At 52.2% G+C, this 16,272-nt stretch overlaps 7 protein-coding genes across 7 annotated transcripts; 5 read left to right on the top strand and 2 right to left on the bottom strand.

Moving 5' to 3' along the window:
* Positions 1 to 182: 182 nt before the first annotated feature.
* J4E86_009617 (uncharacterized protein) lies at positions 183 to 1,568 on the top strand (the record flags this gene model as incomplete). Its single annotated transcript, XM_051450121.1, has 1 exon — positions 183 to 1,568. The coding sequence occupies one exon, from the start codon at positions 183 to 185 to the stop codon at positions 1,566 to 1,568; it is 1,386 nt and encodes a 461-aa protein (XP_051298509.1).
* A 193-nt stretch (positions 1,569 to 1,761) lies between these two features.
* On the bottom strand, positions 1,762 to 3,075 carry NUO40 (NADH-ubiquinone oxidoreductase 40 kDa subunit; the record flags this gene model as incomplete). The annotated part of the gene is made up of 4 exons (XM_051450120.1): positions 1,762 to 2,684; positions 2,737 to 2,799; positions 2,850 to 2,899; positions 2,951 to 3,075. 4 exons carry the CDS (start codon positions 3,073 to 3,075, stop codon positions 1,762 to 1,764), a joined length of 1,161 nt encoding a protein of 386 aa, XP_051298508.1.
* A 242-nt stretch (positions 3,076 to 3,317) lies between these two features.
* J4E86_009615 (uncharacterized protein) lies at positions 3,318 to 4,518 on the top strand (the record flags this gene model as incomplete). The annotated part of the gene is made up of 2 exons (XM_051450119.1): positions 3,318 to 3,591; positions 3,641 to 4,518. 2 exons carry the CDS (start codon positions 3,318 to 3,320, stop codon positions 4,516 to 4,518), a joined length of 1,152 nt encoding a protein of 383 aa, XP_051298507.1.
* Positions 4,519 to 4,732: 214 nt separating this feature from the next.
* J4E86_009614 (uncharacterized protein) lies at positions 4,733 to 6,771 on the bottom strand (the record flags this gene model as incomplete). Its single annotated transcript, XM_051450118.1, has 3 exons — positions 4,733 to 6,410; positions 6,459 to 6,708; positions 6,741 to 6,771. 3 exons carry the CDS (start codon positions 6,769 to 6,771, stop codon positions 4,733 to 4,735), a joined length of 1,959 nt encoding a protein of 652 aa, XP_051298506.1.
* A 239-nt stretch (positions 6,772 to 7,010) lies between these two features.
* J4E86_009613 (uncharacterized protein) lies at positions 7,011 to 8,154 on the top strand (the record flags this gene model as incomplete). Its single annotated transcript, XM_051450117.1, has 5 exons — positions 7,011 to 7,191; positions 7,395 to 7,532; positions 7,585 to 7,666; positions 7,718 to 7,783; positions 7,833 to 8,154. 5 exons carry the CDS (start codon positions 7,011 to 7,013, stop codon positions 8,152 to 8,154), a joined length of 789 nt encoding a protein of 262 aa, XP_051298505.1.
* A 3,631-nt stretch (positions 8,155 to 11,785) lies between these two features.
* On the top strand, positions 11,786 to 13,198 carry J4E86_009612 (uncharacterized protein; the record flags this gene model as incomplete). The annotated part of the gene is made up of 4 exons (XM_051450116.1): positions 11,786 to 12,033; positions 12,086 to 12,241; positions 12,303 to 12,400; positions 12,462 to 13,198. 4 exons carry the CDS (start codon positions 11,786 to 11,788, stop codon positions 13,196 to 13,198), a joined length of 1,239 nt encoding a protein of 412 aa, XP_051298504.1.
* Positions 13,199 to 14,953: 1,755 nt separating this feature from the next.
* J4E86_009611 (uncharacterized protein) lies at positions 14,954 to 15,904 on the top strand (the record flags this gene model as incomplete). The annotated part of the gene is made up of 1 exon (XM_051450115.1): positions 14,954 to 15,904. The coding sequence occupies one exon, from the start codon at positions 14,954 to 14,956 to the stop codon at positions 15,902 to 15,904; it is 951 nt and encodes a 316-aa protein (XP_051298503.1).
* Between the last annotated feature and the right edge of the window lie 368 nt (positions 15,905 to 16,272).

Below are 16,272 nucleotides of genomic sequence, written 5' to 3'. Positions count from 1 at the left end.
GGAGATGGAGGTGTTGTTGCAGTCGATGCCCGCGTCGATCTAGGCCTATGATGCTGGCCAAGCCATTCCCGCGGACTTGCAAGGGTCTAGCTTTCCTCCGCACTGCTCCACCACCTTAAGATCCATCGCCAGCCTCGCCGCCCGTTGCTGCGAATTATGTCCGAGCCACACTTGCGCCGGTGATGACAGCTATTCAAAAACACGCATTCAATGGCTTGACACGGTGTCTTGCTGCGTGCCGCCCGCTGAATCTTCCACACGCCCCGTCGTTGTTGCGCACCCCCGCAAACCCACTATTTTCGACGACAAGCAGACATGAGAAAAAGATAGACTTCACTCAGAAGCAGGACGAGGCGGCCCTGAAGGAAGAGGCCACAAATGAGACGCAGCAAAAGCCAGATCGCAAGGGCGCGCGGAAAAATGCTGGCAAGACGTCTTTGCGCAGCATCGCAGTCGAGGCGCAGAGATCCCGGGCGTTTGTCAAGTCAAGAGGAAGAACCCGCTTCATAGATCCAGACGCCGAAACCAAGACGGTAACCGCATACTGCGCTGCCGAGACGTACGATATTGCCACCGCCGCTCGACTTGTCAAAGCCCAGGGTTACGAGCTCGATCCCTTCCAGACTGGCCTATACCCACAAGTTATACACGTCCAGACTTCCGATCGGCCGTCAGAGGTCAAGGACTTCCAACAGGGCGACATCTTCATCTTTCCGTCTGGCACCGTGGTGACATGGAATGTCCGAGAAAGAGAAGCGTTGAAGCTGGTTAACCAAGTGCTACCAGCGGCTGCTGAAGGCTCACATCTGGACTTGCTCGAGACAGAAGACTTGGACTATCTCGAAGACCCAAGCAAAGAGACCAGTGAAGTGGTTGGCGATACCATCGTCCTCGGCACAAAAGCAGAGCCATTATCCGATAGCCCGCCATCATCCCCTCTCGACGAGCCTTCCAACACTACCGACCAACGGCACGAAGTAGACACTGTTCTAGCAAAGATTGCTTTCTCCTCTGGTCTTGCCCGTAGCACCAAGCTGGCCGTCCTGGAAACCCTCTTATCCGCTTACCAGCATTCGACGCGCGAGATCCCCAATATGCTAGCCTCTTCCAAAACCTTCTCCCCTCGGCGCAGCGCTCCATTCACGCGATCCTTCATATTGCGTAAAACAGGCGAACTACTCTCTCTTCGCGCTCAGCTGAATCTCTACTCGGAGCTCACCGACAGCATGCCCGACATCTTCTGGGACTCGCGGCACGAGTTAGGGCTCGGCGAGTACTACGATCAAGTTGGGCGGGCTTTGGATGTCGGAGTACGTATCAAAGTGCTCAACGAGAAGATTGGATTTGCGCAAGAGATTGCTAGTGTGCTGAGAGAGCAGTTGAGTGAAAAACATGGATTGAGGCTTGAGTGGGCTATCATCGCACTTATCGCTGTCGAGGTTGTGCTCGAATTCTACCGGCATTGGGACGAGCGCAGGGATAGGGATGATCCGGAGAGTACCGAAGCTTTGCTGAGGCGGTACCTGGAGAGATTGGCGGAAAAGAAGGATGAACCGCGGACTGTATGAACGAGAGTTCTTATGATAGCATTTAGCGCACCTGCATTTGATACCCCACTCTGAAAATACAATCTTCTTTCCACACGATTGAAGTAACAGGCACAAACGAAAACTTGTTGATTCTACCGACCATGTCCGCCCAGCATAGGGGCACAGATATGTACAAGATTTTCCATAACCCTTAAACTATGCTAGTACCCGTCTATTGGTCGTCAAGGACGTGCAGGTACTTCTTCTCTTCCCTCTTCTCCTTCTCGCTCATGGGTGGCAGATCATAGTAATTCGAGCTTCGGTAACCCTTGAGGTACTCAAAGGTCAAGCTCTTCAGCTCCACGGGGTCAATGTCCAGGTCCTTGAATGTCTTCGCATCCTTGTCAATAATCTGGTCAATGAATTCGCGCTCAACCTCATCGGCCGAGTGGATGGGCCACCAGAGAAGCTTGTTGGCGTAGTGTGCGATAGGCTTCATGAGACGCTTAGGAATGTTGACATGGCGGCGCGGCTTCATGGCTTCCTTCTCGACGAGTTCGTTGATCTCGGCCATGGAGTACTCTGTGGGGCCGTAGAGTTCGTACGTCTGGGCGGCGGTGGTGTCGTCGTGGAGCATGCGCTCGAGAGCCATGCCGACATCGATGACATGGACGGGGCGGATGCGCTCCTCTAGGTTGTTCGAGGTGACAATGTTTGACGGGTAGGCCAGGCGGTGAAGAAGACGGTCCTCGAAACCGAACATGGGCGCAGGTCGGACAATGGTAGTCTCGGGGTAGATGGAGCGTGCTACTTGCTCTCCCTGGGCCTTGGTGCGGTAAAACTCGGAGGGTGAGTCTAGGCGTGCGCTGTGGGAGGAGACCTGAACAAAGCGGTCAATGTCGTACTTGGCGACGGCATCCACAATGCGCTCTGTCCCATGGACATGTACGTCCTCCAGGTCGAAGTTCTTGGTGGGGTAGTCGCGACCAATGAGATTGTAGACGATGTCAGAGTGTCGTACGCTCTCTTCAATCGATGCAGTGTTTCGGAGGTCCATCTCGATGAAGATAACTCTGCCCAAATCTCCGGCGACCTTGAGGTGACGCTTTGCCATGTCCTCCCGGAAGGGGACTACCACTGTGCATCCTGATCGGGCTGTCGTCGTCGTTAGCGCAATGTCCCTCCGCTGCCAATCGCTCCCACGCACCCAGTCGGTTCACAATGTATCGTCCCAAGAATCCAGTGGCCCCGAAGACGGTCGCGGTGTATCCTGTGATGTGTGAGCGTTGGTATAGCACGCCGGCGCGGGTCGCAGCGTACCTCCGAGCGAGGAACGTCCGCCGGAGACAGTCAAGATGGGCTTTCCAGTCCTGTGCTATGGTCAGCGTGTATTTGGCGGCGCGGGGACGAGTCTGGCGAACCTGGTTATCCTGACGTCCGAGTTGAGTTGTTGTCGGCGGACGGACGTGGAGAAGTTGGCGACACGCTTCAAGGGCGTTTGCGCCGACAGCGCCACTGGCGACCGAGCGCAGCGGAGTGGCAGCATGTTGGCGGCGTTCAATGGCGGCGGATATGTCGAAGAGAGCTGCTGGAGATGCCGATGGGACGCATCAACGTCCGTGGTTGCTGGTCTTGGCGCTATGCGCTAATCGTAGCTTCCGCCGCAACGCCATCAGAGCAACACGTCCCGCACTCGCCAACAACAGCCCAGCTCCGTGATCACCTCCACCAACTCTACACCCGATACCCGCTCCCTCACCTACCATCGAACGCCCACAATCAGCAATCATGGCCATGGACACGGACACGATCCCGAACCTTCTAGGCGATGCGCGGGACGAGGCACCCGAGGAACTACAGGAATACTTCATCGCCTTTGAGGACTTTTGGGAGCGAAAGCTATGGCACGAGCTTACCGACAAGCTCATCGAGTTCTTCGACCACCCAGAGAGCGCCAAGCAGCGGATACCCTTCTTCGAGACCTTCATCAAGAGCTTCGCAAACAAGATCAACCAGCTGAAGCTCGTCACCTTGGGACTTAACACCGCTTCACAGTACAAGGGTAGGATGCGCCATGCGGTGTGAAAAGATACGGCAGCTGACTCTCACAGACGACAAGGAACGCCTCGCCTTTGTCAATGACCTCGCAAAGAGCGTCAACAAGCCCGCCTCACAAGACGCCTACGTATACGCCACAGTTGCCGCCGCCAGCATACAGCTACGGTTAAAAGACGAGGAGGGTGCCAAGAAGAAGCTCGACGAGTGCGAGCAGATACTGGACACGTTCGACTCGGTCGAGACCGTCGTGCATGCCTCATTCTACCGCGCAAGCGCAGAGTACTACAAGTCCAAGCACGAGTTCGCCGCATACTACAAGAACGCCCTGCTGTTCCTTGCCTGCGTCGACCTCAACGACCTGGAGCTGCGCGAACGCCAGTCTCGCGCCTACGACCTCAGTATTGCCGCCCTCGTCTCAGATTCCATCTACAACTTCGGAGAGTTGCTGCTGCACCCTATCCTCGACTCGCTCGTCAACACCCCACATGCGTGGCTCCGCGATCTCCTCTTCGCCTTCAACCGCGGCGATTTGATGGCATACGACGTCCTTTCCAACAACATCACCAAGGTCCCGCTCCTCAAAGAGCACCAGACCTTCCTCTACCAGAAGATCTCGCTATCCGCCCTCACAGAGACCGTGTTCCGTCGCCCACCCCACGACCGCGCCATGACCTTCTCCGAAATCTCCCAAGAGACCAAGGTACAACCGAACGAGATCGAGCACCTGATTATGAAGGCGCTGAGCTTGGGACTGCTGAAGGGACAAATTGACCAGGTTGCGGAGATTGCACGTATCAACTGGGTACAGCCCAAGGTTCTAGACATGAAGCAGATTGAGGGCATGAGGTCGAGGTTGAAAGAGTGGGACGCCAGTGTCAACCAACTGGGCAACTGGATCGAGGGTGTCGGCAAGGATGTTTGGGCTGCTTGAACAAGGTGCATCTTCTACTAGACGATGAGGACTCGCCTTTGAGAGGAAGCCATGTCAATGCTTGACGGGTAACATGCATCAGTTGATGCAACACGCGTGCATACGATGTAATCATAGATAGTGGCCATAGATGGTCAACGAACGATAAGACTCATGACACCACGTACAACTCTCTTGCTTATACATGACATCTTCTACAGCGCATCTCTGGCCACTATTGCCAGAATCCAGCGGAAACCACCAAAGCTCCCACCAACCACGCAGGGAACCAGACTAACCAAACAACAACCTGCGTCCACATGCCCCAAATGTGCCATCCAATGGCACTCTGCATGAGCACGTCCATAAGACCCACTCCCAGCAGCTTGGTTGCAGTCTGCACAACCAGGAGGGGATTCGTCATGGCCAAAATCAACATCTGCAGCCCTGTGATGCTGTTGTTACCACTCCTGCGTACATAACTCAACGGTACACACAGCACACCAACCAAGACACTCAAACTAAAGTTCAACGTCGCCAGTGCCGCGAGGAACATGCCTAGTAGCAGCAACGAGAAACATTGGAATAGGCAGAGAGCTTGCGGGGTAAGGACATCAGGAGCAGACCACCAGAAGAGGAAGGTTATGATGAGCGGGGCGAGCGTGGTAACGTTGCAGGCTGTAAGGAAGAGGTTGGGGAGGTGGTCGGCGTCCCAGTTACTGAATAGGTAGAGGGGAATCAGACCGGAGGCGTGGGCGGCGAGGACAAGTATGAGGGGGAAGAGGAGGTGGCGTTCTGTTATCGTTGTGCTGGCTACGGGGACAATGGCCAAGGAGCCGTCTTTTTCGACGAGTTCTGTTGCTGGTTGTTCAGGTTCAGGCTTCTTTTCACCTTCAGATTTCTCATTGACTTCTGGATCCTTTGCCTTGGTGTCTGCGGGAGATGGCTTCTCGACGGGAGCCTTCTTGGGGTTCGTGGCTGCGGGGTTACCAATGGGCTTCGTGGTACGTCCGCTCTTTACCCACAATGCCATGGCTGCGATGCTGAAGTTGAACGCAATTAGCATGGCAGAGGGAAGGTATGTGCCGATGCTGACGAAACGCTTGTCTTGCAACAAAAGATAGAAGAAGAAACTCTGGTGCAGGTGTTCAAGAAGGTTGTTCAAGCTTCGGAAAAGCGACTCGATCGTCTTGCCCAGCGACATCTCGTCGTGCCACCCGTTTCCGACTGTCACCAGTGTAATCGCGTCGACGTGGTATGGAATGAAAGATGAATGGGGTCCGGTCGCATGGCCAATGCCTTGCGAGAGCATGCCTCGAAGCATAGTCTGAAGACGCTCCTTGTATGAGTCCTTGTGGTCCCACATCCGTTGGATCACACAGCCGATGCCCATTTGGCTGGAGGCGATCTGGACCGCGGTGTTGAACAGATCCAGGTTGGGAAGTTGACCGTTTATGCCATCATACACCACATGCAGTTTGTCGTATCGGTGACCCCATGGACCAGCAGGATAATCGACTGCGACCGCTCCTTGTAGTGCCCCGCTCTTGATCTTCAAGCTCTCGACGTAACGCGTATCGTGGGCCTCGTGGTATGCATCGACCCAAGCCTGGGATCCGATCGTGCTGTCGCCGGGAATGAGCAGGATGATGTCCTTGCTCCATAGACTCCAGCGCTTGAAGTAGCGCGCCAGTGTGAGGACCAATGCGACACCAGAGTTGTTGACCTCGTCTGCCATGTTCTTCCAAGCTCCAATCAGCACAATTGCTTCGGTGGCATCCGCGCGGGGCCCCTGGAGGATAGCGTAGACATTTTCGTTTGCGATTGTTTGGTTCGAGACGGTGTAGTTGTAGTGCTGGGTTGCGACTTTGAGGTTCTGTTCGCGGAAGATGGCTTCGAGTCGCTGTGAGCGCCTGTTGTCTCGTTAGTCTCTCTTCGTAGATTGTGTAGTTTATACGCACTCAGCGACAGGCTTCTCCATCAATCCATGGACCTCATGGCGATAGGCGCGGAACACATTGTGCTCGCTTCCAGTAAAGTAGGTGTGTACCTGTCCAGGCAAGAGCGCGTTCTCGGAGACATATGTCCTGCGCGAGTAGTCGTTTAGCGGAAGAACCAGCAACCACCCTATTCCAATGATGATGCAGAGCGCGGAGAGGTAAGGCGGTAGCTTGAGCAGGCGTTTATCTTGCCGGAGCGCCAGTATCGAGGCTTCCCATGTCAGCTGTTCGTCCGTCGCATACCGCCAGAGCAGAACTCACACAAGAGCGCCATGTTGAGACGTCAATGGCACGTCATGTAAGAGGACAGAAAGCGAAAACCGGGTCGTGTCCTGGCCCTCTGCCCAGCATCCCACATATCCGTCTGGGAAGGTGCTAAGTCGACTCCAGCGGGAGGATCGTCACTAGCGCGGCTCTGGACCCTAGTCCCATAGTAATCTTCGTGTCTGTTCTCTTAGCAACACACGCGCCTGCATAACAACTCTACCAACGCCCGGCGTGCTCGCTCCGACCATGCCTATGACCTCGATTCCCCAGATCAGCCCTGCCCGTATACGGTCGTATATCCTGCGCCTGCCCTTCTGCACCAAAGTGCTGGTCGCCGCCATTGTAGGGTTATGGGTTGCAACGATTCCCTTCCCATGGATTAGGGACTTTGGCGCCCTGGAGCCGGCCAAGATGGATCTGACGCAGAGTATGTTTGTTTTGTTACTACCAGGGGAGCGTGGTCGGCCACAGTGCTTGTGTTCTGCTCTTGCATCGCGGCGTGGGCGCATCATGGGGCGCGGAACCCACGGAGCTGGCATTGAAGACGGAGGAGAACGTAGCAGGAGACATGTTGCACTTGACTTTCGTCTGATCCAATATGAACATAATGCTAATACAATACACTCGTAGTGCACCGACTCAATCTGTTTCCCGTCCTACATTGGAACTTTATCCACATGATCTTCAACCTCGTCGCCGTAACGCCACTTATTGAGCGTTTCGAGTCCGAATATGGAACACTCGTTACATTGGCGCTCTTCACTGGGCGTAAGATATCAACTGGGTGACATGTATGGATATCAAGCTGACCAGACGGCAGCTTTTGGAACGATACCCGGGGGCGTGTACACATTGTTGGAAAAGTATGTACTGAGGAGTAACACCTCAGTCATGGGCGCGAGGTATGTCAGATGGGTTTATAGGGACGTATGGGGACGTGCTAATAGCGACAGTGTATGGGTGTTCCTCCTTCTGTCTGCAGAAGTAATGAAGACACACAAGGCGAACCCGTACTTCAGGTACCATCATGCGACCCCTCTTCTCAATCCAAAAACTGACTCTTCGCAGCGTCGGACCATACAAAATCCCCACCTGGACGACGCCCCTGATCCTCATTGTCCTGACCAGCATCCTCGTCCCCTACGTCAGTCTAGTCGGCCATCTTTGCGGCGCAGGTCTCGGCTACCTCTGGGCTTCCGGATACATCAAGTTCCTCGTACCGCACGAGAAGATACTGAGATGGGTTGAGACCAAGCTGAACTTGCTTGGAAGGTTACCGCACTACGTCAGTGTCGACCAAAAGACGTACGGCCGATACGGTGTACTGCCAACAACGAGTGTGCCGCTGAGTAATAGAACTCCGGATGGAGGGCAACGACTTGGGCCATAGTCTTTGATCGAATGAAGTAATATGGTGTGGGCGGTCGACTTGCTACCGGCGTTTTGGCATTGCTCGGTTCCTACGTCACGACGAGGCGTCACGGTTACGGTGTGCTGTGCTACTCATCATACGGAAGATAGAGTGTTCTGTACAGATATGTAGACTTGACGCGATTACGGCATAATTCTAATGTTCTTCAAGGTATAGATGATTATGGCTTACCATGGTTCGCCAACCCCGCATTGGATTCTACCCACTCACACTAGTCTGCAGACCTCTGATGCCAACTAATGTTCTATTCAGCCCCACCAACGGAATCATCGACCTTTACCCACCTTTGAACACTGCCTGCTCGATAGCTAATGTCTATGTAGTCCGTTCAATTTTCAAAATCGCCATCAAATGAGTTATCAGCTTAATAAGCTTCCTTGGGTAAGTCGCAACTCAGCACCGTTCTTAGCAACAAACACTAATACCCCACGAGTGTAGTCGGTTATCACGTCGGTCTCATATCATAGAGTATGACTATTCCTAACAATAGATATCCGAAGGCCGCCAGTTGTAAGTATTCACTGCGATGTCCGGGGTTCGAATCAGAGTACTAACTTTCAAATTTTCAGCGAATCTGGCAGGGAGCATTCTATTCTTTTTGCCGAGCTTAAGTCTTAGAGAAAGGTTGTGTGTATGTGCAGAGGCGACACTTTTTTTATACTTCTTCACATTAAAGTACAGCAACAATAACCAGCCCGTACTAAGATCAGGCCCTACTCTAAGTTAAGAACGCATTCTTCTTTATTAACACACTGCATAGGGTGATAATGTTTAGCTAGGGAGATTTTATTCTTTGCATGTCTGCTGCATCGCATTCCTTACATTCAAGGTCGCTTAACAGCACATCCACATCGAACATGCCCAGGTGTCTTCTCTTCGCATTTCAATTTGCAGCGCATCCCAGAACTACTTACACAAATCAGCCTCTTGCTCGCATACAAAATTTATATTTGCCGTTTCGCATGGCGTTTACGTACATTGCTGTCGCGTGATGCCCATGTGTTGTCCTTTAAGAGTTTGCAACATACCCAAGACACTTCAGTGCGGATTGATGCTACCAGAAACGGCAATTCCAACAAAGCGTAGATTGTGGCACTATCAGAGGGGCAAAACAATGAGGGGCAAAGGGCGCGAGGGGCACAGCGGGGTGGTCATGGAGGGGCAACCTGGACTGTGTTGATAGAGGGGCACACCGGACATCTCGTGGTGTTGCTCACACTTCAGCTGGCACAATGGTTGGAAAGAGGCAACATATACTGTTGTTCTTCTCAATGATCAAATGGTGCATCTTCACGCCTTGTTGTGACTTTTCGTTAGTAGTCCGGGATAGTTACGAATGTTGAGCAAGTCTCCATCTCTTGATTTGAACGATACCCGGTCAGGCAGTGCGAAGACCTCGTCGACAAGAGCAGGCAACTTAGGCTTTAGCTCGCTGTCGGTTTAAGACACCACTGCGACAAGCTCGTGATACCGTCTTTGATCCGGAAAATGTCAAAGTCATCGAGAATATACATCATCCACAGCTCATATCCAGCCTGGGTCTGACTCCAAGAAGCTACATCTTTCATGGAATAGAGTGCGCATTCGATTCACACTGCGGTTTGATCCTGATCCGGGCTGCTGTTGTCAGAAAGAGCGGTTGAGGTTTTGGATTTGGACACTTGTTGAACTCTTGTACTGTACGCTCGGTGCTTCGTCTCTAGTGACAGACTGAGAGCTGAAGATGAAATTCAACCATGTAAGATCTGAATCAGAATACATTGACGTGCGTGATCTTCACAATGCATTTATATGGGGGCAAGATGCTGTCCTCATTCGCAGAGTTAAACCAATATCATCATCATCATCATCATCATCCTCATTCGCAGATGCACACTCCACCCTTCTCATATGCGCCCTCTATGCGACGACACCTTCAAGATGTTCCCTCCTGGACTCTTTGTCCATGTGCGTGATATTCTTGGTCGCATTGCGATCTCTCACTGCATATGAGTCTGTCGTACTGCGCCCCGCGTGCCAGATATATTGCGAGACTTGACGGTATAATAGCCCTGTAGTCAGGTGTCCTGATCCGTACCAGTAGCCTGATGTCAGAGAGCTGACAGTTTCAAACGAGCTAGCCGCTACAAATTCCTGCAGGCATAGACAGACTGCAATGAATGTAACGTTTGTCTCGGTCGTGGACAATAACAATTGTAGGAGATCTCGAGGACGAACGATGAAGTCAGACAGTTGCTGCTGCTAGGTACAGTACCACACTCCTTGATTTTAACACTATCTTTCTCGTAGACAAATGAGCATGCTGTGCAGAGTATCTTCCAACTCAGGCAAAAAGCCTCGGTTCAAGTCTGGGTTGAATGGTTTCAGTCTCATTCTCTAGGCGACCAGTACCTAGTTCCGCACAGAAGTCATCTTGCAGGCGCATCTGTCAGATTCTAGATACTGGATATTGGTGGCGTCTGGGGGCGAGAACAATTGAGGATGGAGGTTTAGCCACGCGAGGGTGACATGCGAAGTTTGGGACGCCTAAACCCCGTCTTTGGATGGTAGAGTATGCGTAAAAGCCAATTTCAACCACAACAGCCGGCAAGTTCTCACTCTGGTCTTGAACGCCTCAGTTTATGGTTGTGCCATTTTTTGTATTGCGATCGAATCGTCTCGTGCCAGTCGCGAAACCACCTCTAGACAGCCTGCCCATGCGCTGTTATGTGTCGATCATCTTGTATTTCCCTCAACACGCGGAAGCTATGCACGACTCTGCTCATCGCGTAATACAGCCGTTGTAATCTTGCCTATGCATATTACATGCTTCCGAGGCGCCACAGCTGAGTTTGTGATGGGCGCGCGCCGCCCCTGCTAGTTTTAGCTACCTAGCGCACAACAGGCTGGGAAGACGCGATATTTCCACGGCTCTCGGTCTGTCGTACAAAGTATTCGGAGACATAACGCCGCGACTATTCACTGTTTTAAGATGTTGAAGAAGGTATGGAGGCTAGGTGAAGGTCCGCGGAACTTTAATTGGCAGCGCATGAGAGCACTTGACGTATGTGACGGACCTTGGCGTCAGGCCCTCTGTACTACGGGAATGCGCGAATAGTAGCGAGACACACAACATCCATAGTGCGTGCCGATCGGATCTGTTGCCGATCGAATCAGCCGCTCCTAGTACCAGGTAGTTGGCAGTGGCTGTAACGCCGTCTATACACGGAGTTTGAAAAGTATGAGAGACCTTCCCCAGTTGGACATGCCGGCCTGTTCGGATTCTTCTGGAATGCGAATATCTACTACGCAGAGTAGTAGGCCACCTCGCACACTCACATGTATCCTTGACATGCAGAACCTCGGTGCCCGAGCACCTCGCCTTCGAGATTTTTACGGGTCCTTGCATGTCGTGTGAATAACTATAAGAAGTGGTCCGAGACGTGCACTTGGCATAGCTAGTAGGCCCGTTGTCCTTCATACGTCTTTTACCGTAGTTGAGCCTCATTTCAAAAGATCGGCGTTAAGTCCTCCAGTCTTGTCATACTTCAACATCGCTTGCTCCCACAGATTGAGCTTGACATAACCTCTCCTTCCCAAGCCACACATCATGCGGGGTGTTCTTCAAGTCGCCCTACTTCTGCCTTTGGCCGTGGGGAATGCGCTTCCCCACGACCGAGCGCAGTTTAAAAAGAGACCCTTCGACCATGTTGACGACATTCTCGCAGGCTTGGGTAGCATCAAGCAGGACCTGATGGCTGGTGGCGCTGCAATCAACCAGCAGCTCTATCAAGCCACTCAAAAGCCCGCGCAGTACGAAAAGTGCAACCCCAGCAACGTCCAAGTGCGGCAGGAGTGGTAAGTCTCCGGAACCTAATGCTCCTCGATAACCATGCTGATCGTCTTGAAGGTCTACCTTCTCCAAGGCTGAGAAGAAGGCATACATTAGTGCGGTTCAGTGTCTAACTGAGCTGCCGTCAAAGACACCGAAGGAGATGTGCCCCGGTTGTAGAAATCGCTATGACGATTTCGTGGCCACCCACATGCAGCAGACCTTCAACATCCAGTAGGTCTCCCTTTGGAACACGAATGTGATATACGTACTGACTTTGTCCACCAACGTCTAGCGTTACGGGTAATTTCCTTACATGGCACCGATACTTTACCTGGGCGTATGAGCAGACTTTGCGCAATGAATGCGGCTACAAGGGCACGCAACCTTACTGTAGGTGTCTCTGTACGAACTGCATGTGATGCATACGCTGATTTCGTACACCAATATCTAGACAGCTACTCCAGATGGCACAAAGATCCTACAAAGTCGCCTCTGCTCGACGGCTCTGCGACGTCGATTTCTGGACAGGGCGCTAAAGGATGCAGCAATCAGACATGGACTGGAATCCCGTCGAACGATCAACCAGTCATCAAGATTCCGCATGGCCAAGGTGGTGGCTGCGTGACCTCAGGACCGTTCACGAACTTCACTGTCAATCTCGGACCGTTGGTTCCTGCATCCAAATGTGTCCGACCGAATCCCGATCCGTCCGGCCTAGGATACAACCCCCGTTGTCTCATGCGCGATATCAACGGCTTCACAGGAGAGGGATGGCTGAAGGACGACGACGTGGTTTCTCTGCTCCAGAGTGACGACTACCAAACGTTTTGGGAAGTTTTGCAAGGTGGGCCAATGGGGAACAGCTTCGCGAACGGTTTCATGGGCGTGCACACGGCCGGTCACTTTATCATTGGCGGCGATCCGGCGGGTGATTTCACGGCATCTCCTGGAGATCCCTACTTCTTCTTCCACCACTCGTCGATTGACAGGCTTTACTGGACTTGGCAGAACCTGAAGCCGAGTGAGCGTACAACTGCCTTGTATGGACCTACCTTCGTCGGAACCCCGACCTCGCCCAATGCAACACTCAACGACACCCTGAGCATGGGGGCAGCATATCCTGGGCCCATCACCATAGAAGATGCGTCGAGCACCATGGGCGGACCATTCTGCTACATCTACATTTAGCCTGTAGTGTTTTGGCTTCGTCGTTTTTGGAACAATTTATCCTTTGGATTGGTATTGCACTGTTCCGTTCGTGATACGTGCGCCGAGTTTCGATACTGATCGTCGTTGACACATTGTCGGAAGAGCCGAAGTCGGACCTAGAGTTGCGATGCTAGACATTAGGTGGTACCTGGTTCCGATCAAGCTCTTCTGATCAGCTGTGGTACAAGCTGTTCGGCCTTCCATGTGATTTTAGCATGTGACATCGCGATAGCGATGGTTGTTGGAGGCGATACCCAAGAGCATCGATGCAGGCAATGACCGTGAGAGGCGGTGCGGCACCGATCCACGAACTCTGCCTTCCCCAGTAAGGTTGCGTAGTTGACCGTCGCGTCGCCCGACGGCGCGCAGATTGACGCCCTGGGCGGGTGTTGCCCTTGACACAGCTATGGACAATGGTTTTGTAACGACGAGCCAAGAGCGACAAGTAAGTGCGGGCTAGTGTCATTGTTTGGGTCGTTGTGATGCGTCTGTGATGGAATGGTAGTGACGACTTGTGGCGGCGCTTGGGCAGCCGGAGATAACTGCCCAAGTTCACTATGTCCGGCACTACAAGATTGACCGATTACTGTCACCTCAGTCTCCCAACAAGCAAACCCATGATGTCGACCACGTTTGAACGCAATCGCACCTATTGATTCTGGAGTTTATTGTGTCATATCCAATCTCTACACGAGTGCTAAATCTTCACCCAGGAAGTGCTGTCCTGTCGTCTATCATAGATTTTGATCAAAGTTGATTGGGAATCAGCATCTGGGAGAGGCAGACTCGAGCATGCAGACACTCGAACGGCATCGCTGCAATATGTGATTGTAGTGTCATCCGATCGCTAGTGCATCCCAGCTAGTCTTGTAGATACGAGCTTGATCTAGGGCACTCTCGAGCTGTTATTGAACTCATTTAGCGCAAGTACCAATAGGTGGCACAGTCGAACTGTCGCAATTCTATAAGACTATCCATACTAGAAGAGATAGAGATAGTCTACGGCTAACTTCAGGCCATGAGATATCAGGATAAGTATAATCCGCAACGCTCAAGAGATAGCGAAGACCTAAGAGAACACGCCCCGAAAACCACCAGTCCAAATAATCTACCTGCTCATCGTCTGTGCGATACGTACTCAAAAGGATGCAGGGGGTCAACAACCTAGTCCAGCTGCCGAGATAAGTCCCTGCACCAAGAGGTGGGAAGCCAACCGTGGGGTAATTATAGTCAGGCCAATACTCCTCGTAGGTAGTTTACACTACAATTGTTAGGTCTCAGTCAACAGAAGCACCAAAGCGCTATTCCGCAGTCAACGGCAGCCTAAGTTGTTTAGGTATTCAGTGATATACAAAATACTGCACCTGCAACACGAGACTCGAAGAGCGATACCAAGTGATCTTAAACTCAGTACATACTCGCATCTAAATTATCGGCTTTTTGCAAACGTCTTTACATTATGCAAAAGCTGATACAAAAGTAAGACAAGACCGAAAGCATCAGGTAATGATTTGGCGATGCATCTGTGAAGTTCGTCCGCCTCAGTACTGCGGAGTTCCGCAGGACGGGAAGCGGATGAGTCGCGACCCCCCTGAACCCCATAGTCGTGACTGCTGCGTGTTGTACAAAATGAAATCTGCCCCAAAATCGACTAAGGGCCTTCGTGATCTTCTTACCTCTTTCCTCCAAATCTACATTTCCTTCTTTCCATCTCATCTGTAAATAAAACCCAACATGGCGACCGATGTCAATGTCCAATCACTTATCGGTCCCGGCCCACCTGCTTCTGTGAAAGGGCAGATGGCAGCGATGCGATGGGCTAAGCAAAACCCGCCTAAAGACCCAAAATCGTCCTTTGTGGGAAAGACAGTGATCATCACTGGATCGAATACTGGGATCCGCTTGCCTGCCGCCACCAAGTTCGCTACCAACGGTGCCTCCAAAGTCATCCTCGCAGTACGCAATCTCTCAAAGGGGGAAGAAGCTAAGCGCGCTATCATCGCAGAGACGGGCTGTAAAGCCGAAGTCATTGATATCCTCGAGCTCGACATGAGTAACTGGACATCTGTCAAAACCTTCGCCAACGATGTCACCAGCAGATACGACGAGATTATTATCGTCGTCTTGAACGCGGGGGTCGCGCCTCCGAGCTATGTCGAGAACGAGAGAACAGGCTACGAGACAGCCCTGCAAGTCAATATCCTATCAACGGCCTATCTCGCCATGCTACTGCTTCCCAGCCTCAAGAGTAACGCGTCTAAGGGTAATCCAGGCCAGCTCACCATAACTGGCAGCTTCGCTAGCAAGTATGTCATGCCTGCAGACGCTGAAGTCAAGAGTGGTCAGACATTGATCGACAAGCTGAATGACCCTACTGCTTTCAACGCCGCGAAGACGTATGGATTGATCAAGTTGGTCACGCAGTACATACGACAAGGCCTCGTCGACGACCTCTCCAAGGACGCCCAAGGAAATACCGATGTCTTCATCAATGTTGCATGCCCGGGCTATTGCACCACGGATCTGGGGAGAGATTTCCCATGGTATCTCGCGATGCCAACAAAATTGATGCAAATGTTTGTGGGACGCACAGCTGAACAAGGAGCGCGCGAGTTGGTCAGTGCCACGCTTCTGGGAAAGATCGGTCACAACCAATTCTGGTCTGATGACATTTTGGATGAGTGAGTCCTCTGAACAAGTGTTGCATACCATAGGAAACACTGAACCCCAGCAGTCCAGGTGAGCTGGTCATTGGGTACCAAGGGAAGAAGCTGCAGTCACAGACATGGAATGAGATTCGCCGGATCTGCGAGAAGCAGGGACTGTAAGGTGACAGGGCCGGACCTCCAGCGGAAAGGCTGTGGGCGTTTACATAGCTTTCACCCGATTTAAACCAAATATATATTAGGTCCGCGTCGCTCATTCTTTCACATACGACCATAGGACAATGAGAATTAGGCTTCCCGTCCGCTCAGCCATATACAAGCATTGTACCGGCGGATTAGTAGTTAGGTGGGTGACCACTAGCGAATCCCCGCTGTTGTATGTTTTTG

Source organism: Alternaria arbusti, assembly GCF_024043155.1.
Source record: "Alternaria arbusti strain BMP 1465 chromosome Unknown scaffold_18, whole genome shotgun sequence".
Lineage (NCBI taxonomy): Eukaryota > Fungi > Ascomycota > Dothideomycetes > Pleosporales > Pleosporaceae > Alternaria > Alternaria arbusti.
The sequence above is the reverse complement of the archived record's forward strand: the minus strand, read 5'-3'. Positions and strand labels throughout refer to the sequence as shown.